This window comes from Talpa occidentalis, unplaced genomic scaffold (genome assembly GCF_014898055.3).
Source record: "Talpa occidentalis isolate TD23 unplaced genomic scaffold, MPIMG_talOcc4v2.1 talOcc4.7, whole genome shotgun sequence".
NCBI classification, from domain to species: Eukaryota; Metazoa; Chordata; class Mammalia; order Eulipotyphla; family Talpidae; genus Talpa; species Talpa occidentalis.
This window is the reverse complement of record NW_023605083.1, coordinates 87,775,597-87,801,358: the sequence shown is the minus strand read 5'-3', so window position 1 is coordinate 87,801,358 and position 25,762 is coordinate 87,775,597. Positions and strand designations below refer to the sequence as shown.

Genomic DNA, 25,762 nt, shown 5'->3' with positions numbered 1-25,762 from the left:
TCGGGCGAGCTGGCTGCCTCTGCGCCTGCGCGAGTGAGGCGCGCATGCGCACGACCTGACTTCCCGCGTGTTTTCTCGAAGCGGGAAGGTCTGTGAGCGCTGACTGGACGGTGCTCGCGACGGTTGGCGATTGATGGAAGCCGGAAAAGCTGAGAGTTAAAGTTGCGCGTCATGTTGACAGGAGGGAGGGTTGCGTATTGTTCCTGGTTATCAAACTGTGCAGGCTCTGAGTCGGTAGAAATCTTGGAGAGAACAGGAACTGTGACTGGAAGGCCCCGCCCCCGAGCGGGTCTGAAATAGGCCTCGTGCCTCCAGCTGAGGCAGGGCTTTGGGGTGGGGGTGAGGCGGGGGTGTGGGGTGGGGTGTGTGTGTGTGTGTGTGTGTGTGTAATGGAGAAAAAACGGTTTGCACGTCTATGCCACCAATTAAATAAAGCCTTAAGGGACGGGTCCACTTGGAAACACGGGTCGGGGCAACTCAACGTCCCTGCCACCAGGCCCAGTGATCAGGGCAGCTCATTGTCCTTTTTTTTTTTTTTCAAAAAAAAAAACATAAATTCTGTAAACAGTTTCCAGCGCTATTTTTTTTTTTTTTTAAAGATTTATGTATTTATGCCTACAAGAGCTGGGATACAGGCCATAGATATGGGGGGGGGGTGAGAGGATCCACCAGAGACAGAGCGGGGAACAGAACAGGCAAATTGACCGAAATACACTGCTGAGGGGAGCAGCGGGCGAGGCAGGAGAGGTCTGCTCTGCCATGTGGGTGGATTTCTGGCCGGGATTGAACTCGTGCTGCAGAGGCTGAGGATAGCTTCGTAGTGCGGTGCTTAACCCCTTGTGCCACAAGGGAAGCCCCTCATTGTATTTTTGTTTATTTTGTTTGCATGATACTTAGAAACATAGTAACCCTTGTAAGCCCCTCTAGTTGCTTTAGTATTTCTGTGATAAGAAAAACTATTTTGGTTTGGAGAATGACATCACGAGAATTTTCTAAAGGGCCTGCTGTATCCAGCTTCAAAGCCCACATAGCAAAACAAAGAAGCAGTCCTTTTATTTCTGTAAGCGATTTTTGGAAATTGATAGATACTTCAGTCTGATTTATATTATTAGTTGTGTTCATATCTACCTACCTCATTGGTTGGGAAATTTGGGAGCACAAATTATCTTATTTAGGTATCTCAGTGTATCTTGGTTTTTCATGCAGTGGATAAGTGTGTGTTGAAATAAATTGGAATGGAAGTATGTTAGGAGTTTGAACATGGAAAAAGTTACAATGGAAATGTTATAAAAGAAAGAAAAATTTGGTTTCAGTTACTGGAGTTACAGAAACGGACTGGGAACTTATTACAGTCATTCCTGATATTAAGTGAGGTCTTTGGCTTTGGCATTACATAATCCAGGGACAATGTTTTATATTGAGACACAGCATGTTCTCACATGGCTAGTTCAGTTGTGTATATTTCTTTCTTGGCTTTATAAGCATGTAACTTTTCCAGTGGTATAATCCATTTCCATCTTTATAGATTTGTTTGGAATTATTCACACTGTGGTTTCTTGATTCTGAAATAAATTAAATAGACTGTGTGGAAATCCATATATATTTAGGCAGCAGGGTTACAGCACCCTAGTCCAAACTTATTTTGAACAGAATTGGAAAAATGGGTTATGCTGCAGTTCTTACTCAGTAAGCAAATTATTCATTACTCCATAAGTATTAACATTATCAGGTTTTAATCCATTTTTTAAACTAAGATTTCAGTAATTACTAAACTGAGAAGTTGATTTTGCTGTTGATACAGTATAAGTTATAAATTTCTTTCTTTGACCATTTAGTGAAAAAATTTCACATGGTAAATTTGGAGTGCTAAAGAAAAAATTAAAGACTTTGATATTGAAAGAAATGAAGAGAAATCTGAATGAAAATTCAACTCGAAGTACAGCAGGTATTTAACAACTTAATTAAACATTTTTGTATATATCATTTAAAGATTATATAGTTGATAGATGGAGCATTATGGAAGGAACTTTTAAAAAGATTGACCATATAATTTAGCTTCTTTACTTTTTAGGTCCAAGCAAATAAAAATAGTTATTCGAGGTAAAATGTTTAGTGGCAGAATCAAACCACACCTTCCTGGATTTACTCTAGTGTTCTTTCTGCAAATCTAAACCTGATGTGTTTGAGTTGTTCTGTGCCTTTAAGCTGAGAACAGGAAATAGATTTTACTTTATTTGTATTTATGACTTCACTTATTTAAAATAAATACTTTTCAACATGATCTGCAGAACATATGCATTACAGATACCTGGAGTGCTTATTAAATGCATAGTTTTAGCTTCTAAACCTAATCTGTTGAATTATAATCTATGAGAGTGGGTCTAGGAATGGGCATGTTAAGCATACATTCAGATAAATACTACTCAAACTAAGGTTTGAGAACCATAGCCCAAAAGCATGTGCTATCACAGTCCAAAGAATGGTTAGGGTTTTGGAATACATGGGTCAAAGTTTGTTCTCCCTTACCTCTGTTGTCCTTGAAGCATCCCCTACAGTTGATATGATAATAGGCAATCAATGAGGGAAATAAGGAAAATAAAAATTGGGTTTGGAAAGAGTTGAGGGATAAGGGAGGAGCTGGGCATTATTTCCAAACAAGGTAACTAAAGCTCTGTTAAGGTTGAATAAGAAAGGAGGTTTTAAAGACAATCTATTCAGGATCTTTAAAAGAATGTAAAAAATCAAGTCTAGAAACATATCCATAATAAAGATAAAATAAACATATAAAAGTAGACAAATCCAAGTTATGTATTATTATATACTAGTAATTATTATATAACTGGGCCTGTTTGCCTGTTAAGAACTAATTTGTTGGTACATTAATTTTAGGATGTTTGCCTGTACCATTGTTCAATCAGAAAAAGAGGAATAGACAGCCATTAACTTCCAATCCATTTAAAAATGATCCAGGTATCAGTACTGTTTCTGAGAGTTATGATTTTCCTCCTCTACCAACAGGTAAGAAAATGAGTAAATTTTCAGGAAAGAACTACTCTACTGCATTATAGAAAATTGCTACTATAATTGGTAGAAAGTGATTCTTTTCACTATCCAAATACAGGGATTACTTGGCTCTTTCTGAACATTCCAATAAAGTAGTTTTAGTTTCCTTGTCTACATGGGTGGCTTAGCATTTCAATGGAGTATCTTAGATTTGTCACCTTTGTTCTAATGAAGTAATAACCTACGTTGTAAGTATTTTTTTCCCCCCAAATACATTTGGATATTGTGACATAGACATTGGTACATAATGGAGAAACTAATGTTGCCTAAGGAATAGGGTTAAGTGTATTAGGTACACAGGAAAAATGGGGGGGAAGTAGATATTAGCAAGGGTAGATGACAGATTTCTAGTTTTTAACTGAGTCTTCATTTGTTGGATTTACTTTCTCATCCATTTGGCTTCCATATAGCTTCAACTAGCATGTGAACTAAATTGCCCTTGCTATGAGTTAACGTAACCTTTTAGTTCTAGTTCTCAGAGCTCATCATTGACTGTCCTCTGTGCTTCTAGATTCATATTCTATAGATTGAATCCCTCTGGTTCAGCTTGTCTTTTAAGTTAGCTCACTAAAATCCGCATTTAGCTTTATTTATTTTTTTAAAAAGACATTTATTTATGCGTACAAGAACTGAGGTACAGGCCAGAGGTGTGGGAAGTGAGAGGATTCACCAGAGACAGAGCGGGGAACAGAACAGGCAGACTGACTGAATTACACTGCTGAGGGGAGCAGTGGGTGAGTGAGGAGAGGTCTGCTGTGCCATGTGGGTAGCTCTCTGGCTGGCCAGGGATCCAACTTGGTTGCGGAGGCTGCAGATAGCTTCACAGTGCTGTACTTAACCCCTTGTGCCACCAGGGAGGCCCAAATCTGCATTTAGCTTTATGAGTAAGCTTTTTATTGTTAAAACAATTGACTCCAATGGTGGTGGGTGGTGAAAGGTCTTAATAGACTCTCTCTGGAAGAAGGCATGGACAAGCAAACATTCTGAAATATTGCTGGTTTATGCCGATTACATATATTTTTGGGGGCACACTTAAAAAAGTATTTTAAACATGACTAGAAATTTAAAATCTAGTCATTTTTCTTTCAGTACTTTATTTTTTAAGATTTCAAGAGAAGATTTTTTTTCAATTGAGGTAACATTGGTTTACAGTATTGTATATTATTCAGGCGAAGAGGTTCACATCTCCTCAGATGTAAGTCACCAAACTGCAACCACCACCAAAGCACATATATAGACCTGTACCATAGACCTTTGGGTTCCCTTTCCACTTTGTTCCTACCCCACATCTCACCCTCAGTTCTGCAGTCATATTTCTAGGGTTTATTTGATTTAGCTTATTTGGTTTATTTGGTTCAGTACCTTTGTTTTGTTTCTCTGTAGTCCACATTTGAGTGAAATCATCTAGTATTTGTCTTTCTCCTGCCTTACTTCATTTAGCATAGTTCCCTCCAGCTCCATCCTTATTGTTGCAAATAGCAATAGTTCACCTTTTTTTAAATAGCTGAAATATCTTTTTTTTTAAGATTTATTTATTTATTTATACATCTTTATTTATTTATAAAGATTTATTTATTTTTATTTATTTATTTATTTATTTATTTATTTATTTATTTATACAAGTCAGAAGCACGGGAGGGTGAGAGAATTCACCAGAGCCAGTGGGGAGAGCAGAGCAGGCAGACTGACGAAGTACACTGCTGAGGGGAGCAGCGGGCAGCAGGAGAGGTCTGTGCGCCATGTGGGACCCTCACCCGGCAGCTGGGGATCGAACCTGCGCTGCAGAGGCTGCGGGCATCTTCGCAACCCAGCGCTCAACCGCTGAGCCACCGGGGAGGCCCTATAGCTGAAATATCTTTATTTATATCAATACTTGTTACTTTTATCCATTGTGCAGCCAAAGAGTTTAATCTACTTCTAAACCTTTATTTATTTTGTTTTCTTCCACTTTTGAGAAATTTGAAGAATGAATTTCATATTTTATCAGTTTTACAAATAAAATAAGAATTTCACATGGATATACATAAGTGGACTTCTATTTGGTCATCCTCTTCCATTTAAAAAATTCTTCCCCATGTAAAATATTCTTGCATGTAGCATGAATGTTGACTTTGAACAATAATGACAATTTAATCTGCTCCATAGAAAATGTGTGTTCTCTTTCCAAACTCTGACCAGGATTACTATGTTAGAGATATAAAATTCTTATATTGCTTAAGAGATAGGACTAGATTAGTGTTTTTTAAATTTTTATCTTGATCCATTATTCAACTTGGGAAACAACCAATATTAAAAGAAAAGAAATAGAATAGAGTAGAATAAAATATCAGGGTATATTTACACATAGTAAGGATAAGAATTGATGGTGAAACTTTTTTTTTTTTAGATTTATTTATTTATACAAGCACTGGGCACAGTCAGAAGTGCGGGAGGGTAAGAGAACTCAGATGGTGAAACTTTTATTTTCTCTTCCACACATGCATATATGCTTGCATACATATGCATATGCACCATGAATGTATATGTTTTGGGCTATGATATTGTATGTGTGCTTTTCCATTGTGGAAAAGATATATATTAAACTGTTGTTTCCTTAAAATATAGTAGGGAAGAAATTATAAGACAGGCTGTGACAAATTCCACAGCAAAGTGCTATTGAAGAATGGGTTCATATTTTCAAATTCTTTTCTTTTTCAATCTTTCAACGCAAATTAAAGTATGAAATGATTTTTTAAAAAATGCTACTTATCTTACCATTTTCTCTGTTACTTATATCTTCTGAGATTGGACCTGGGAAGTTATGAGTCCAGAGTTGCCACCTGTAATGAAAACAGTGAACTCAAGGTATATGGAAAAATACACACCAGTATTCACTGGTCACATGTCTGTTACTGAGTGATACTACTCTTCAACATGTGTTTTACATTTCTTAATTTGGAAAATATTAATATTTAACACAAAACATATTTCTTTGGAAGGCAAACACCACACTCAGTTTCTCAACCCCTGAGAAGTCAAGATTCTGAGTCTAAATCTATTATGATACTTTCAAATACTGAAAGAAGCAAGAGTGATTGGAGGTGAGCCTGCTTAAGATTTTTCTATATTCCTTTTTATCCTTCTCCTTTCCATCCTTCTTCCATCTCTTCTTCCTTTGTTAGAATTGCATTCATGAAATTTCTTTACTTAATAGCTAACTATGGCATACTATCTGTGTTTTATGAAAGTTAAGAGAGCATTCTATTTAAAACCTGGGTAAATTTGGCAGTGATTATGTTTCCAAAGAATTTTTAATGTTATAATGAAATTTCTGCCAATGTTTATCATGAATTTATTATTTTGCTATAGATCATTAAAGATCTAGTTGATATTAGGTAGTCAGGAATAGCTATTTTAATGATGGCTGTATTTCAAAATTAAGAACCAAATGGAATGCTCAATCTTATACTGGGAAGGAGAGCTCCAAGATAAATAGAACTGAATAAGAAAGAAGAATAGATGCCAAAATGCTTATGCATCTGCTCATGCTTATGCATAGGGGGCTCAAAAATGAACAAGGCCATCAAGGAGAATGGTGAGTGTACTTCTGGTCACTGCCACAAGGTGCTACACTTAATATCTAAAAATTCTGGAAAAATGGATAGAAAAAGGACATGAATTTTTTTGAGGGTTGCATTTTAGTATTCTTGGGTAAGTGGCAACTACTGCAAGAGATAATTTTGGAAACAAAGTATTGGTAAAACTCTACCAAATACATATCCTGTATCACTGTTTAGTGCTTTGATAATGTTATTTTAATACTCCTTACAAGAACCTTGGAGGTTAATATTACCCTCATTCTTATTAAAGATACCATTTTTTAAAGGGGGGAACTTTTAATAAAATGAAAACAAATACATCAAAACAATATTTTTAAATAAAAATTGTTTTTTATTTAAAAACTTTATGACTCTTGCTCATTTCCTCAGGACCAGTCTATCACTTTCTTTAGGACCAAGGGGTTTTTGAAACCAGGGCTATTCAGGGATTTGGGGGCGGCCCTTAGAGTAATAGTCCCAGTTGCAAGTACTAGAAGAAAGTCCATTCTGAAAGGAATTAGATAGAAAATTAGGTAACAGATTGTAATCTGGACAGACAGTATTGTATATTCCAATCTGAAATGAGAGACAATCTATTAGATAGTTGGAGTTTTATACAGATAGTTTTATACAGATAAAAATCTTTGTATAAAATATTCACCAACACTCTCTTTATAGTAACAAATAATTGGAAACAATCTAAACAATCTAGATGAAAATCCTAGGGAAGGGTTAAATAAATTACAGTATATACATAAATGAAATGTAGAAACTTATATCTACATATTTACTTTTGACTGACTTCATATGTTACCATACTTAAGGAGCTGTTATTTGCTTTCCTACTGCTCTGAACTGTAAGTGATTGAGTATAGTTCTGTTAGATATGCGAGTCTAGGAGTTTTCATTTGCAGAGGAAATTTAACCATGAAATTAATGATGCCTAAACTTCAGGGCTCTCATTGCATTGTTCCCTTCAGAGGCATGTTCTCTTCCATGGGCCGGAGAAGAAAATGGCAGTTAGAGTATAGGCTTTGTGAAGTGCTAGGGGTCACCCCTATATCCTGATGTTGAGGCCATAGGCATGACTGATGGGATACCTGGCCCAACAACAGCTTGTTCTTGGGGATCTCATTGAACATGTGGACATAGGTCAGGCCTGAGGGAGAGACTGATCCCTGCCCTCCTCAGGACCACTACAATTTAGAATTCATAGTCAGGCGGAGATTTGAGGACTTGACTGAGTGGGATTGGCTGCAGAGGCAGCATCTATGTTTGGGGCAAACCTAGCAAGACCAGAGTTTCCCAGGGCTTGTCTCTAGGCTAGGAGGATCTACTCGGCAAAAATATTGGAGGAAGTTGCAGAAGTGTTACCAGTAAGGAGTTGTGAAAGAAAGTTTTTTTTTTTTTTTTAAAGATTTATTTTAGTTATTTATACAAGCACTGGGTACAGTCAGAAGCGCGGGAGGGTGAGAGAATTCACCAGAGCCAGAGCAGGGAACAGAAAAGGCAGACTGACCAAATACACTGCTGAGGGGAGCAGTGGGCGTGGCAGGAGAGGTCTGTCGCGCCATGTGGCAGGCAGGGATTGAACCAGAACTTCAGAGGCTGCAGGCAACATCACAGCCCAGCGCTCAACCGCTGCGCCACCAGGGGAGGCCTGTGAAAGAAACTTTTAAAGACGATGAATAATAAAAATAATTTCCACAGCTATGAGAGGAAAGACAAAATTTTGTTTCTGTTCTTTCTGTGGGAAATAAAACTTGTTATATAAACTTGTGATCAATGTAGGAAAAAGTTTTATAGAGGTATATCAGGCAGATAACTTGTAATAATATTAATAAAATAGTTACTGTTATTGATTGTTATTACTATAATTTTCCCTGGATTTTGTGGTATTTGTGGTCTTTATAAACTATGAAAGTTTTGCAATTATTTCTGATTTCTTTTCTCATTTTCTTTCCTAATTTTATATTAAATTTGCCTAAGAAGTCTTTCCAAATTATACAGGCTTTAGGCCCCATACAATCTGGACTTGTTTTTGGTCACTAGGGAACCTAGGCCTTTTTTGGAATTTTTTTTCTGTAACATGGGATGGTTTTTATTATTTTCCCTCTTATGCTATTTCTCAGGAAAACTATTCAGAAAAAAATAATTTGTGACTTTTACTAGATTTTTCCAGTGGAATTCTTCACTAATCTGCTCAGAAATAATGCTTTTGATTTTGGCCTCATTAGTGTCAAGTTCTGATCAGGTGATAACTAACTTACATTAATGTAGCTAGTAAAATGCTGGAATGGATTAATGCAGGGCTTTCAAACTACGTAGTAAAACTATAAAATTTTTAGTTAAAGAGTAATGTATTTTGTCTATATCCTCTTTGTGATTTAAAATATTTGACAATTTATTGCTTACCTTTTAGAAAATTAAAAAATAAATGTATAAAGAAGCAAGCAACGGTCCTCAAAGTCTTACTCTTAGGAGACAACCACTACTGTATGAAAACTTATATAGTTTAAAATATATACCTTATAGCACTGGACTCTGAGTTTGGAGATAAGAGTTCTTTGGGTTTTGAATTGTCAGTAATTTGCTATATGACTGGTCAAGTACTTCTTCAATAATGCAGTTTTCTCATGTGCAATATGCTGTAGTGATGTATGTGTTTCTAGCAAGTCAGTAATTACCTTACTAAGTTGTTTGTAAACCGTAAATTATCACATAAATACACATTTTCATTAATCTTCTTTTAATTAAGGAAAAATATATAGAAACAAAAACTAATGCTAATTTTTTAAAACTATTATAGCTTCAGAGATGGCAACAAAAATACCAGCTTGAAACCTTGGGATAGAAATGATTTTAGACCTCAAGGCAAAAGAACAAATCTAGTGGCAAATGATGAAATAAATTCCTGTCCAGTGAGTTTGGGATCCCAGCAACAGAAGCAATTAAGACAATCTGAACCTCCTAACTTACCTTACCAGAGAGAAACTGAAGTACTCAGACAAAAACAGTCATCAAAAATGTCTGTCTCTACAATGAGAGGTGTAGATAAAAACAGTACATTGCAAGCATTTAAGCCCAATTTTCAACAAAATCAGATTAAGAAGAAAATGTTGGGTGATATTCCAGAAGAAAATACTCTCAAGGTAAAGTTTGAAGTGTTATTTACATTTTTGTATTTACATTAAAATATGAGATAAATACTTAGAAAGTTACAGAGATCAGAGCATTTGAAATCAGTCTCATGGCATGCAAACTTGATTGGCACAAGTATGCAATAACATTGGAGTCAATGAATGTTAATTTCCAAAATATTTTCTTAGAGGCTGTGAATTGCTACTACTTTTTATAGTTGATTTATGGTTTCCAATTGGGTTCTGAACTACTGAGTTGATGGCAGCTTATCCATTACTTGCAGATCTCCAAGATCTTCATATGTCATTCCAAGGTGTTTTTTTTTTTTTTTTTCTTTTTGTAGCAGGGATCAACAAACATTTTATGGAAGGCCCAGATAGTAAATATTTTGGCTTTGTGGGCCATATTCTCTCTCTTGCTATTATTCATGTATACTGTTCAACTCCGCTATTGTAGCTTGGAAGCAGCCAGAGACAATACGTAAATGAACGGATATGGCTGTGTTCCAGTAAAAGTTTACAAAAACAGATGATAGCAAGTAAAATTTAGATTGCACACCATAGTTTGGTGGCCTCTGTTCTATAATCTGATCTTGCTTTACCTTTCCAGCCTCATATTCCATATTCTTCTAATTCTCCAGTGTTCTTACCATTTCAGATTCTTCACAATTCTCAATATGATTTACACTCTAATGAACTATGCTTAGGTTTATATTCTTCCCTATATCTGCACTTTGGTCTGTCTTCTCCTTGCTCTGATTGTTCTTTGTAAATGTCTTTTATATATTTTATGCTAATTGTTTGCTATCATCCCTCCCTTGCCCCCTGGTCCAGTAGGTTCTTTACCCTTTGCCCTTCTTTTGTGCCCTGGAATACTGGATCATCCTACATAATACATAATTCCATGGTGGGAGTCCCTGGCAGGACATCAAATGGTGGGGAGAAGTTGGGTTTTCCATTCTTGCTTACATATTGTGTCACAGGCATGATATAAATCCTCCACGAGTCCAACTTTCACAGACTTGTTAATTTTATTTCCTCCCCTTTTGTATGCTTAAGTACCCTGTTTGTTCTGCCCATATACATGTAAGCAGCCTTTTCATTTTTTTTTTTTTTTTTTGCTGGAAATGTGACTAGTATGTATTACAGTGGTTCTCAGTCATATTTCCTTGCATGCAAGAATGATCTGACATAGTCATTTTAGTAACAGTGACTCATGGGAGAAGTCCTCAATAGGAGGCATTTGAACCTTGCTTACAAAGGGGAAGAGAAGGGAAGGGAATTGTTAGGGAAGAAAATGCCCCATTAAATGTTCTTTGACATGCTGCACCATTACAATGGAAATACCCTTCCCCCCAAATTAATATTTTAATATATGTAAAAATGCCAGATGCATTTCCTCTAGGGCCTTTATACTTCCTGTTTCCTTGTTTCTCATTCCACAACATACTGTTTTTAATGCATAAATTTTATCAATTCCTGATATTTTATTATATATTTATTTGCTTATTTTTTGAATCCCCCATTAGTGTGGAAAAATCTTTGGGAGTGTGTATCTTGTCTATTTTGTTCACTGTTGTTTCCTAAGTAGCTATATTTAACATGTAGCAGGTGCCAATAAATATTTTTGGAAGGAATGAATGAATGTGTCTGGCTTCCCTACTAGAGGGTGAGCACATTAGGGAAAGGAATTGTCTTTTATTGATCTGTGTTTATCATAGGATTGGCACATGAATCTTTTAAAATATTCGACAAATAAGTGAAGTAGTGAATAGATACCCATACAAATAATTCTCTTTTTGGTTTTTTCCAAGTGCATACTAATTTATCCTCCAGTAAAGTACTAATTATGCCTTTAATTAGGGAAGTAACTCAACTAAAATTTCAGTAGTTCTTTTAACATATTTTATACATTGCCTATTATAAGAACTTAGTCTTTGCATAGAAAGTAAAAGTATATGAGGAAAAAATAAAAGTTTTTTTAATACCTTGTTTTAATTTTTCAAAAGGAAACCTCATCATATCATTTAAAGTTTAAAGAAAAAGATAATTCTTTAAGAATTATATCTGCAGTTATTGAAAGCATGAAGTACTGGCATGAACACGCACAGAAAGCTGTACTTCTTTTTGAAATATTGGGTAGGTGTAATATTTCAAAAATACTTTGGTAGTTAAATTTGGACAATAGTTTTATTTATTTATTATTATTTTTTATGGGGACTACACCTGAGAGGAGAAATCAAACATCGTACAAAAATGAACAATGATGTAAAACATATAAATACATGTAAATACTAAAAAAATGGACAATAATTTTAAATGTCAATACCTAGAAGAATTATAAAGTAAAATTAAAAACTTGCTAAGATAGTCATTATTTTGAACATGGCGGCGAGGAGACGCTGCGAGTAAGATCTCCCATTAAAAAAAGTGAATAGGGAGGAAAAGCGGCAGGTCCCAGTGAGAACTGGGACACAGAAGATAAACGGGTGACGCCAGCGAACTGCCCGAAGAAGAAAGTGGCCATAAAAGAGGACTAGAAGGGAGGGAAGCGCAGAACCCTGCTCCCCTCCCCCGCCCCCAGAGGCGGCACTCTCCGACCGGCAGAGAGGAGGAAACAACAAACCAAAACGGCCCACAAGAACAAACGACGAAGCAAGCGGGACTGTGAGTGGAAAGGAACTATTGCAGCCACCACACCCCGTGAACGGGAGCTGAGGCGAACCCTGCAGGATCCGCCGCAGCGGTGAGCGAACGGCTCCGGGCGCCATTAGAGAAGAACAAAGACCCCGGGAGACGCGCACACAGCCCGGGCTGCCGGTAAGCTGGCGCGGGAAAGTGTCGTGCTCGGCGCGCTTGAAAATCAAGTGCAGACCTGGATCGCGGCTGCCCAGGTCCCCGCGCCTGCGACCTAGGCTTGCGGGGAGACGACCTAGGCTTGCGGGGAGACGCACGGAGGTCCTCACTGAGGTGAAGGTCCCTCCCTGAGTGAGCAGGAACCAGGCACCCGGGCACGGGAGCAGTGCAAAAGGCGCCATTCCCGCGCCACTGAACTGGGCTACAGCCCGCGTCCTGGAACTGAGGGCTTTGAACTGAGACCCGGGGCACGAAAATTCGGGGCGTGGTTTCTCCACGACGGTGGGGCACAAGGCAGACACAGCACCCCAAAGCTGTTGAGGTGTACCCTACCATTCCCGCTCTGTTCTCTGTCCCACGGGGTGGGGGGAGGCGAAAAACAGCCCCCCAAGGACAATAGGAGAGATCTCTGGCGCCACCTAGCGACCAGGAAAAAAAAAGTCACTAACACCCTATAAAACAGGACATTTCTTAAGACTGCTTGAAAAGGGCAGAAGGTTTCTGGAGGACCCAGTGGCCAGCCGGGAAGTTATTCCACGCCAGGCCCCTTCCGACCAGCAGTCTGAGCCCACAGAGGGAGCAGGCACCCACGTCCGGGGCAGACCGGGTGCGCAGAAGAGTGTGCCTGAAACCGGAGGCGCAGGGACTGCATCCCGCTTCGCCATTTGAGAACAGGGACATTTCTTCAGTAAAAACTGCCTAAAACCAGCAGAAAGCTCCCCCAGAAGACAGAGATGGCTCCTGGAAGAGCCAGAGGGGAGCGGAGAAGTTCACCCAAGATGTCAGTCAGTCCGAGCAACACAGTGTCCCAACGCATACGACAAATTAGAAAACAGACAGTAGGGAGTAGAAGAACCACACGCAACCTAAAAACTCCTCAGGAAAGAAGCACACCACAAAAAGAAAACCACTCCCCAGATTGCAACGACAGCAACTTGGAAGAACTTCTGAGCCTTCCAGAAAGAGAATTTAAAATTGCCATGATTAAAAAAGTGATAGATCAGAAGAAGGAAATTGAGTCCCTAAAGAGGGAAGTAAGAGAAATGCAGGAGATCAAAGAATTAATGGAGGAACTAAAGAACTCTGGGAAAAGCAATGAAAGCAGAATAGATGAAATGGAAGAACGAATAAGTAATCTTGAAGACACAGAAATAAAAAGAACCAAAACAGAAAAGGAAAGAGAAGTACGAAGGAAAAAGAATGAAGAAAGACTTCGGGAACTATCTGACTCCATGAGGAAAAGAAATATAAGAGTTATAGGAATTCCAGAAGGAGAGGAGAGAGATGTAGGAACAGAGAAAATATTCATGGATATAATTGAAGAGAACTTCCCAAATGAGAAGAAGGAGCTGAAAATTGATATACAAGAAGCAAGAAGAACACCAAACTTCCACGACGAAAGGAAAAACACAGCAAGACACATAATAGTAAAGCTCCCAAGAATCCAGGACAAGGAAAAAATAATGAAGCTGACAAGAGGGAAGAAACAGATAACATTCAAAGGAAAACCAATCAGGCTGACATCAGACTTCTCTGAAGAAACATTACGGGCAAGGAGAGAGTGGAGGGACATAGTCAACAGACTCCAAGAAAACAGATGCCAACCAAGAATACTCTATCCCGCAAAGCTCTCTTTCCTCCATGAAGAAAGAATATGGACCTTCCCAGACAAAGAGAAACTCCGGAATTTCATTGCGACTAAACCCCCACTCCAAAAAATACTACAAGGAATCCTAAAGCCAGAACCTCAGAGGGACGAATAACAACGAAAGAAGACCAAAAAAAAAAAAAAAGTTATTAAAAGAATAAATAAATAAAATCAAAGGAAAGACAAACATAATGGCAAATACAGATGCTAACATATCAATATTAACTCTAAATGTAAATGGACTAAACTCTTCAATAAAAAGACACAGAGTTGCAGCCTGGATTAAGAAACAAAACCCAACCTTTTGCTGTCTCCAGGAAACACATTTAGCTACAAAAGATAAAAATAGGCTCAAAGTCAAAGGATGGAAAACAATCCTACAAGCAAATGGGCCAAAAAAGAAAGCAGGAACAGCTATACTTATATCAGATAAAACAGACTTCAAACTCAAAAAAATAAAAAGAGACCCCAATGGTCACTACATTATGATTAAGGGGACAATACTTCAAGAAGAAATAACACTCATTAACATATACTCACCAAACGAAAGAGCACCAAAATATATCAGACAACTGTTGTCCTCTCTGAAAACAGACATCAGAGAAAACACATATGTAGTGGGAGACTTCAACACACCACTATCAACAATGGATAGATCAACAAGACAAAAAATAAGTAAAGAAACTAAAGCTCTAAATAAGGACCTAGAGCATTTGGGCTTAACAGACATCTATAGAACACTAAACCCAAAAAAAACGGAGTACACATTTTTCTCAAGCGCACATGGATCATTCTCCAGGATCGATCACATACTGGGGCACAAGACAAACATCAACAGATACACCAAGATTGAAATCATACCAACCATCTTTTCTGACCACGAAGGCATCAAACTAGAAATAAATCATAAAAAGAAGGCAAGGAACTATCCTACCTCATGGAGATTAAAAGCCACACTACTGGAAGACCACTGGACTAACGAGGAGATCAAAGAAGAAATTAAAAAATTCTTTGAATTGAATGACAAGGAGGACACCAATATCCTAAATGTATGGGATGCAGCAAAAGCAGTAATAAGAGGAAAATATATAGCAATAGAAGCTCACATCAAAAAACAAGAAAGAACTCAAAGAAACAACCTAATCTCGAAACTCAAAGATCTAGAAAAAGAACAACAAAAAAACCCCAGAACCAGTAGAAGAAAAGAAATAATAAAAACCAAAGCAGAAATAAATGAAATTGAAACTAAAAAAAACAATCCAAAAGATCAATGAAACCAAGAGCTGGTTCTTTGAAAAAATAAATAAAATAGACAAACCCCTAGCCAGGCTCACAAAGGAAAAAAGGGAGAAAGCACAAATACACAGAATCATAAATGAAAGAGGAGAAATCACAACGGACACAGCAGAAATCAAAAGAATAATCAGTAACTACTATGAACAGTTATATGGAAACAAGTTCAACAATCTAGAGGAGATGGACAAATTCCTACAACTCTACAATCACCCAAAGCTAGATAAAGAAGAAATAGAACACCTAAACAGACCAATTACAAGCAGCGAAATTGAAATGGTAATTAAAAACCTCCCCAAAAACAAAAGCCCAGGACCTGATGGATTTACAAATGAATTCTACCAAACATTCAGAGACGAATTAGTGCCTATCCTTCACAAACTCTTCCAAAAAATTGAGAAGGAAGGGACAATACCAAACACGTTCTATGAAGCCAATATTACACTAATACCAAAACCGAATAAGGACAACACAAAAAAGGAAAACTATAGGCCAATCTCCCTAATGAACACTGATGCAAAAATCCTCAATAAAATTTTAGCTATCAGAATCCAACAATGTATCCATAAGATAATTCACCACGACCAAGTTGGATTCATTCCAGGGGCACAAGGATGGTTTAACATCCGAAAATCAATCAACATTATCCAACACATCAACAAAAAGAAATATAAAAACCATATGATAATATCAATAGATGCTGAGAAAGCTTTCGACAAAGTGCAACACCCATTCATGATAAAAGCCCTTGAAATTCTTGGGATACAAGGAACATACCTCAACATCATAAAGGCCATCTATGACAAGCCAACAGCCAGTATCATTCTCAATGGTGAAAAGCTGAAAGCAATTCCATTAAGATCTGGAACAAGACAAGGATGTCCACTCTCACCACTGCTTTTCAATATAATACTGGAAGTCCTAGCCAGAGCAATAAGACAAGAGAAAGACATCCAAGGAATCCAAATAGGAAAAGAAGAAGTCAAACTATCACTATTTGCAGATGATATGATAATATACATAGAGAACCCCAAAATCTCCACAGAAAAACTAATTCAACTCATCAATCAATTCAGTAAAGTGGCAGGATACAAAATCAACACGCAAAAGTCAGTAGCCTTCCTATACACAAACAATAAATCTGAAGAAGAAGAAATCAAAAAAACCACCCCTTTTATTATCGAAACAAAAAAAATCAAATATTTGGGAATAAATCTAACAAAAGAGGTAAAGGACCTATACAAAGAAAACTATAAAACACTGTTAAAAGAAATAGAAGAAGACACAAAGAAATGGAAAGACATCCCCTGCTCATGGATTGGAAGAATAAACATTATTAAAATGGCCATCCTACCAAAAGCAATATACAGATTCAATGCTATTCCAATCAAAATCTCAATGGCATTCTTCAAAGAAATAGAACAATTATTGATGAAATTCATATGGAATCACCAAAAACCCCGAATAGCCAAAGCTCTACTGAAAAAAAAGAAGGAAATGGAGGCATCACACTCCCAGACTTCAAACTATACTACAAAGCCATAATCATCAAAACTGCATGGTATTGGAACAAGAACAGACATACAGACCAATGGAATCGAATAGAAAATCCAGAAATAAACCCACAGATTTATGGTCAACTAATCTTTGACAAAGGAGCAAAGACTATGCATTGGAGCAAAGAAAGTTTGTTCAATAAATGGTGCTGGGAAAACTGGGTCGCTACATGCAAAAGAATGAAGCTTGACCACTACCTCACACCATACACAAAAATCAACTCAAAATGGATTAAAGAACTAGACATAAGACCTGAAACCATAAAATACATAGAAGGAAATATAGGCGAAACACTACGGGATTTGCACATCAAAGACATCTTTACAGACACATCACCCAAAGCAGTGATAGTGAAGAGAAAGATAAACAGCTGGGACTACATCAAATTAAAGAGCTTCTGCACAGCAAAAGAGACAATAACAAAAACAAAGAGAAACCCCACCAACTGGGAGAACATTTTTGCACCCAACACTACTGATAAAGGACTGATCACAAAAATCTGCAAAGAGCTGATGAGACTCAGCAACAACAAAGAAAATAATCCAGTCAAAAAATGGGCAGAAGAGCTAAAAAGAAACTTCTCTGAAGAGGAAATGCAAATGGCCAACAGACATATGAAAAAATGTTCAACATCACTTGTAATCAGGGAAATGCAAATCAAAACTACCATGAGATACCATCTCACACCAGTGAGAATGGCACATATTAAAAAAACTAGCAACAACAAATGTTGGCGAGGATGTGGAGAAAAAGGAACTCTTGTGCACTGTTGGTGGGAGTGCAAACTGGTCCAACCACTATGGAGAGCTGTGTGGAGATTTCTGGACCTACTAAACATAGAGCTTCCATATGATCCAGCAATTCCACTCCTAGGTATTTACCCAAAGGACACAGAAACATCAATTCCAAAGAGCACCTGCACTCCTATGTTTATAGCAGCACTGTTTACAATAGCTAAGCTTTGGAAACAACCCAAATGCCCAAAAATAGATGACTGGATCAAGAAGATGTGGTACATATATACCATGGAATATTACTCAGCATTCAAAAAAGATAAACACATGCAATTTGCAGCAACATGGATGGCACTGGAAGGGATCATGCTCAGCGAAATAAGCCAAAAAGAAAAAGAAAAATACCGGATGGTCTCACTCATAGCAGGAATCTAGAAAACTTAAATAAGGGACCAGGAAAATGAATATAAGAAAGTGAAAATCAAAATCAACAAAAAACTATGAACCAGAGACACTTTTTGGGGGGTGGGGGGCGGGAGGGGAAGGATTGGGGTCAGAATGGGGCGTTTGCAATTGTATGGGGGAATATAAAAATAAAATTTAATATTTAAAAAAAAAAAAAAAAACTTGCTAAAGGAGATTATGGTTTACTAGGATTTTCTTTAGTTCCTGGGTGTGTTGTTGATTTATGTGACTTAAAAGGTAATTGGATATTTGTGATAGTATTGTTCTGATTCATAATGTTAAATCTGCTAAGAGTCTTACAGGTAATTTAACTCAACTTTAAAGCAGATGATGAAATGGGACAATAATTGAAATAAATGACTAAACTCACGAAACTAGTTAGCAACACAAATTGATCTAGAATTCCAAGTCTCCTTTATTTTTTTTTGTCTAGTATTCTTTCTATTATACTGAATCTAGTAATACTTTTGCATATAAATTAAATCATAATTAAAATAGTCTGAAATAATATTTGTAAAGAGTCCTAATTTGAGTAAATACTCTATAATTAATATGTCATTTAAGTTAATATTTAAAAGAGAGATAAGTTCTTTTTTTTTTAAGATTTATTTATTTATTTATACAAAAACAGGGGTACAGGCCAGATAGGTGGGAGGGATGAGAGGATTCACCAGAGACAGAGCAGAGAACAGAACAGGCAGACTGATGAAATACACTGTCGAGGGGAGCAGCGGGTGCGACAGGAGAGGTCTGCCTCACCATGTGGGACCCTCGCTGGCCGGGATCAAACCAGCACTGCAGAGGCTGCGGGCAGCTTCACAGTGCAGTGCTCAACCGCCTGCACCACCAGGGGAGGCCTAAGGGAGAAGTTTTTTTACTCTACATTTTTTTTTTAATAACTTTATAAAAATTTTAGCTAATTTAAGGGATCAAAATCAGTCTACTATACAAAAATTTACCCTTGTTTCCTTTTTATTGAGACCACTGACTTAAAAGCAATTGTCCCTGGTGATTTTTTTCTTATTGAATTAACATTGATTTATAAGATTACATAGCTCTCAAGTGGATAGCCTTATAAATAACATATGCATATACTACATTATTTTGTGTTCACCACCAGAATTCTAGTTTCTACCATCAGCATGTAGCTGACCCCAAAGCAGGGGAATTTTATAGAATGTTTCTGGAATATAATTATCTAGAGTGAGGCAATAAACAAGAAATAGAGATTTAAAACATATTTCTCTTCATAGTTAAGTAAAATAGCATGTCAATTATGAAATATTCTAAATATACAGAAAAACAGAATAATAAATGTTCTTATATACATGTTATAGATACATTTGAAACCCTTACTCATTTTTCTTCTCTAGAGAACAACATGGTGGTATCTTTATGGGCCATGCTTTTAATTTGCACATATGTAAAATATACATAGATACAGTATATATACATTTATATATTGCTTTATGTTTTAAAATATACAACTTGCATTTTTCATTCAGTATTATTTTTTTGAGATTTAGCCATTTTCCTGTCCTGTCACAGTGTTGATTTCATTTTAAGTCTCTAAATGTGGTCTCTGTATTAGATTCCTCTGCCCTATAGTATCAACATGATTATCAAAGTTCTCTGTACTGTGCATAGTCACACCATGTTTCCACATTCTTACATAGTTTCTTTTAGTTTCTTTTCTCTGGGAACTGGCCAATGACCCCGTCACATCATCATTTCTGACTGGGTAACCAGCGCACCCCTGAAACACCAGCCTCTGTGATTGGGAAATGGGATGTGCTGATGAGCGCAGCAGCCTCAGTTCACTGCGGTCTTTGGGAGCAGCAGGTCCAGCCCAGTCATATGAGTCTGAGCATTGTAAGGGAAATGAGGCTGGCCTACAAATAATAAATGTGCATTGTTCAGCACGAGGTAGATAGTTATTATAGGAATGAATAATGCTCTTACTGACAATTTCTTAAGATAAACATGAATTATTACTTGATTTTATAGATGAAACATTTGAAAGAAATCAAATTATTTCTCACTTTTGTAAGTTGAAGAAGTATGCATGACTTAAGATTCTCATTTAGTGCATTTTTTTTTCTTTAAATCATGATGCTTATTTGTTGTACATGTATTTTTGTATTATAATATAGTAGAGTAGACTGGGGATTTAACCACTCTATCGAACATGTTCTAAGAAAAATTCTTCAGATGGTCAGCTGTTGGCAGTTGTATGAATTTTGGCATAAACCTGTTTCTAAGGTAAAGAGGGTCAGAAATTTTGTTTTCTTTAGTATAAAACATCTTTCTATTTTTCCTTCTTTAAATATCTTCCTGGGCCTCCCCTGGTGGCGCAGCGGTTGGACGCTGGGCTGCGAAGCTGCCCGCAGCCTCTGCAGTGCAGGTTTGATCCCCATCCACCGGACGAGGGTCCCACATGGCATGCAGACCTCTCTTGCCGCGTTTGCTGCTCCCCTCAGGACTGTATTTCGTCAGTCTGCCTATTCTGTTCCCCACTCTGGCTCTGGTGAATTCTCTCACCCTCTTGCGCTTCTGACTGTACCCAGTGCTTGTATAAATAAATAAATTAATCTTTAAAAAAAATCTTCCTTATTGTAGTAGAAAAAGAACTATTAGAGTTTGATATGGAAATAATTATTTCATTGTCAACTTCTTTCTGTTAAATTTTATTTAAATTTTTCTAGCAATGATTTTTCCCCCGTTTCAATGTTTCTTAGGTGTTCTTGATTCAGCTGTTACTCCTGGCCCAAATTATTCGAAGAGTTTTCTTATGAGAGATGGGAAAAATATTCTGCCTTGTGTATTTTATGAAATAGTGAGTATTAAAGTATTCTTTACAAAGCCTATATACAAAGATAGGCTTTGTATATGGTCCCAACAGACCATATAAATGTGGGCTATAATTCCATTGCAATAGAAATTCTGTTAACAATTGAGTACTACTTTCAGAATTTTGTTTGGTTTTAGTTCTGATGTTAAAGTTGTTTATTTATTTAGTTAATATGGAGAGTCTACTATGTACCAGGTGCTGTGTTGCATATAAGTGATATAAAGTGCAATGTAAGGGTAAATGACTTTGTCTCAAGGGGTTTATAACCTCAGGTAGAAAGACAGATACATAAATGTTACAATGTGGTGTGACAGAGGTATGTGCAGGGTATTGTAGAAGTAGACAGGAGGGATGGGACAGACCAGGGAAAGATACTTGAAGTAGTAACCCATCCTATCTTAGACATTTAAGGAAAGTAAGCCAAAGTACGTTGAGGGTTAGAAGAGGTAGGGAGGAATGCATTCTAAGGTGAGGGAGCAGTATATGTGCTAAGACAGGGCTTGGATTGTTCAGGAAACTGCAAGTAGTTTATAATTATGAGAAGGTAGATTTAGTGATGGGGGCAGGGTAAGGGTAGTGGTTCTGATATTGTGGGAAGGCAGAGGCTTGTAGGGAAAAGGCTTGGTAACGAGACTTTGGAATGACAGAGAATGCTAGAGGTCACAAAGGATTCTGGAGACCTTATAAAACTTATGTACTTTGTAAAAGAGTTTGACCTTAATTCTGAAATTGACCTAAATTCTGAAAACAGAATTGGATTTTAGTTTTATTTCACCATTTGCTAGCTTTATGACTTTAAATAGCTACTTAAAACTCCCTGAGCTTAGCTTTTTATTTTTTCCCTGTAAAATGAGATGAATTCCAATTTGATAGGTTGTTTGGAGATGAAATGACAAAACATAAATGGACAGCACCTGACACATATATGAAAAGAAATAATGATTGTCATATCAGTAATTTCTGTATATCTTGAATGTTTATTATTTTTCTCTAAACTGATAAGTTTTAAAAAAGTCTATTGAAGTATAACATAGAAAAGTACACTTTGTGAAGTGTCACAGAGCAAACATTACCAAGGTTAAGAAATAAAGTATTGCTATCTTTTCAGACATCCTTATGCCTTCTCTTGTTACTCACCTAATAGTAACTACTATCCTGATGTTTACTATCCTAAATTAATTCTGCCTGTTTTTGAATTTTATGTAACTATGTCATATGGTACATCTTTTATATCTGGTTTCTTTCAATCAACACGATATTTTTAAGATTTGTCTATGTTGTTGCATGTAGGTATAGTTCATTTATTTATATTATATACACAATATTCTGTTGTTTGAATATACCACAGTTTGTTTTTATCCTGTTGGTGGGTGTCTGGGTCTTTCCATATTTTTTTTTCTATTAGGAATAATGCTCTCTGAAAATTCCTCTATATGTGTTTTGTTATACATATATACATGCATTTCTGTTAGGCATGTACCTGGAAGTAAAATTGCTGGATTATAGTGCATATGCGTGTTCTAATACAGTGATTGATGCCAAAGAATTTTCCAGTTTACACAATCAGTGAAGGAGAGTTGTAGTCTCTCTGTGTTCTTATCAGCATTTAGTTCTGTCCAGGGTTTTATATTCTGGCCATTTTTAGTGGGTAAGTTAATGCTATTTCATTTCTCTGCAGTTCCCTGTGACTAATCAGATTGAGCTCTTTATATGATTACTGCCCATTTGAATGTCTTCTTATGTAAAATCTGTTCAGGTTTCTTGTTCTTTTTTTCCTACTGAATCATTTGATCTATAAAAGTTTTGATTTGATCTATAAAAGTTTTTTTTTTAATATATACTGGGGTATAAGTTTTTTGTTCATTGTGCATATTGCAAATATTTTCTCATATTTCATGGTTTGCTTTTTAAGTTTTAATGGTGGCTTTTGAGGAGCAGAAACTCCACACTTTAATATATTCCTTTCAGTAATTATCAATATTTTCCCTTAAAGTTAGTGTTTTTTTATAACCATTTAATTAAAGCAGTTGCAAAATAATTTTGTTTATGATCCAGAGGATTTGGAGGTGGCTGGTCTTTTTTCTGGTTTACTAGTCCCGTTAAGGCAAAACCCTTTTCAGTCCCAACACTAAGTCTGGGGTGGATGGGTGTGGTTATCAAAATCTCTTTTCTTTGGGACCTGAGATTCCATTTTTTCCCTCCCAACCCTATGAACCTGTCAAAAGCTCTGTTCAGTTACTTAGACTGTCAACTGCCTTGCCTAAAATTGGGAGATACCTCAGAGGGAAAGCATCCCCAAATATGAGGCCCCATTCTGAACTTCTGTCTTCTCTCAGATGAGGTCTTTTTGTCACTACCTTGATATCTTGTTGATGTCTATGAGGAGATTTTTAACTAAATATTTCATCCAGCTATTTAAGTTTTCAGTTGGAGAGTGGATCTGAATTACCTAGTTTGCTGTCTTCTGAAAGCAGAACTCTGGCAGTCTAATAGAAGTGAACAATTCCCTTGCCATTGCATTGGGAATTATTCAGTTTTTAAGAAGCAGCAACTCAGTAGCATGTAAGAAACTATATCCAAGTGAAGATCTTTCCTCTGTGATAGGGCACCCCTACATACCTAGCTATCATGGTCTTATCAGCTGTGGGGCTCTAAATCAGGTGGAGGAATTTGGGGGTGATACATAATGACTCAGTCATATTAATTACAAAAATTAAATTCAGATGAAGTAATAAAAACATTATTTTTATATATTTTTTAGGATCGTGCACTTCCAAGACTTATTAGAGGCCAAGTTCATAGATGTGTTGGACACTATGACCAGAAAAAGAATATTTTCAAGTGTGTTTCTGTCAGACCGGCAACCATTTCTGAACAAAAAACATTTCAAGTATTTGTTCAAATTGGAGATGCTGAGATGAAATATTATACTAATGTAATGAATGAAATTTAAATAGTGTTGAAGGAAGTTTAAATAATATGAAGCATTTTCTGTTATTGTTTAAATTATAATTCTTATGGTTTTATAGCTGCCATTTTTCTGTGTTTAACTTGTTGGATTAAAATATTTAAATCCTTTAAGTGTGGAAGTTTTTGAAAAATAATTTTACTGTTTTTATAAAACCTGTGCAATTGCTAAAATTCAACAGCCATTTCAGACAAAAATGTGCACTATAATAGATATAGATATGTATTTAACATGAGACACTAATACATTTGAGTCATCCCCCGAATTTAATCCAATTTAATGGGGAAATAAAGATCATAACCTCTGAAGTCCAGGAATAAGATAAGGACCCCCACAGTCAGTATTGTTACAAAGCATTGTACTGGAACTGCTGGTCCGTGTAGTTCATTTAATTATTTCAAATATTTTGGAAGCATATACTCTGCAGAGCACTCTACTGGTCAGCTACTACTAGGAGTGAATAAAGTTTGATGAGATATAGTACAGGGCCATACATCTAAGTGAAAACAGGGGAAGCATGTATCCATTAGCTCCCAGCACCCATTATTTAAGGGTTGGTCCATGGATCTCTAGCTCCCCTGTACTTTCAAATCTTATGTGTGTGATTGTTGAGTTTTTCCATGATATTCAACTCCATGGAATAAGAAAAATCCTATGGCAGGAAGCAGGTGGAGCAGGCATGAAGCTGGTTGAAGTCTGGGCACAACTGTTTATTGCAGTTGTGACTGGAGTAAAAGATGATGTTGGAGAGAATTGGACTTGGGGCACAAGAAATGCTGATACAGTTCTCAGCGGGGGAAAGCTTCTACCAGGATTACTTCAGCAGATCTAGAGATTGCTCTTGGACACGTTGGGCTCCTTATGTCACTGAACCAACAGGCAACTAAAAAAGTTACCTTACCATACTGATAAAAATTAACAATAGAAATTTGAGTTTCTTTACATAATTAGGAAAGAATATACCTGAGTCCAGGAGATTCGACTGCCCCTTAATAAAGGTAAATGGAAAATTACAGCAATCCAACAAAAGCAATAGCTCTGAGGATTCAGACTTGAGGAATGAAGGTTGAATGTAAAGAATCCCATCCAGCTGAAGTGATGGCAAAAGGAACATGGAGTAGAGGTATGGAAGATGCAGTTGCAAATGCTAGCAATGTTTTTCTGATTGATTGCAGGGTGAGGAGAGCTGGAAATTAGGTGGTAATCAGATGCTTGTGGACCGTGGTAGAGATGATGGTGGTGGCAGGGTACTATTAAGGATTTCCTAGAGAAGTATGGAACTAGATATCCCTCTGCTGGATACACATCTGGGCTTCCTTTCAATATTGCCCTCAGGAAGAACTGAACATGATCTGGGAGTTTACCTTTTCTCTTACTTTGGTTCTTTCTATGTCTGCATATGGTTGCATCATAGAGATCTGATCCTTGTTAACTGTAGGTTTCTCTCTCCCCTGGGGAATTGGGTTGTAGTGAGATTCTGCCAACCTGTGTTCTCTTTCATATATGTGTCTTTGATGGTGGTACTCAGTTCAAAGACCACTGATGGCTTCTTGTTGCCCAACAGGATAACATCTCCACACAAAGTATTTTGGGATATTCACTGTCTGGC

At 36.9% G+C, this 25,762-nt stretch overlaps 1 protein-coding gene across 1 annotated transcript; it reads left to right on the top strand.

Moving 5' to 3' along the window:
• The first annotated feature begins 54 nt into the window (after positions 1–54).
• Positions 55–24,237, top strand: SPATA22 (spermatogenesis associated 22). The gene is made up of 9 exons (XM_037494442.2): positions 55–161; positions 1,836–1,945; positions 2,890–3,018; positions 5,847–5,907; positions 6,042–6,143; positions 9,451–9,793; positions 11,791–11,920; positions 21,073–21,170; positions 23,947–24,237. The coding sequence occupies exons 2-9, from the start codon at positions 1,903–1,905 to the stop codon at positions 24,136–24,138; spliced, it is 1,098 nt and encodes a 365-aa protein (XP_037350339.1). The 5' UTR covers positions 55–161; positions 1,836–1,902; the 3' UTR covers positions 24,139–24,237.
• Positions 24,238–25,762: the final 1,525 nt, after the last annotated feature.

Bases quoted from the DNA above. Each gene is read 5' to 3' on its own strand.
- SPATA22 (XM_037494442.2), top strand. From the start codon at position 1,903: ATGAAGAGAAATCTGAATGAAAATTCAACTCGAAGTACAGCAG. The intron at 5,908-6,041 runs GTATATGGAAAA...TTTCTTTGGAAG, and splicing joins ATGAAAACAGTGAACTCAAG to GCAAACACCACACTCAGTTT. The intron at 6,144-9,450 runs GTGAGCCTGCTT...AAACTATTATAG, and splicing joins AGAAGCAAGAGTGATTGGAG to CTTCAGAGATGGCAACAAAA.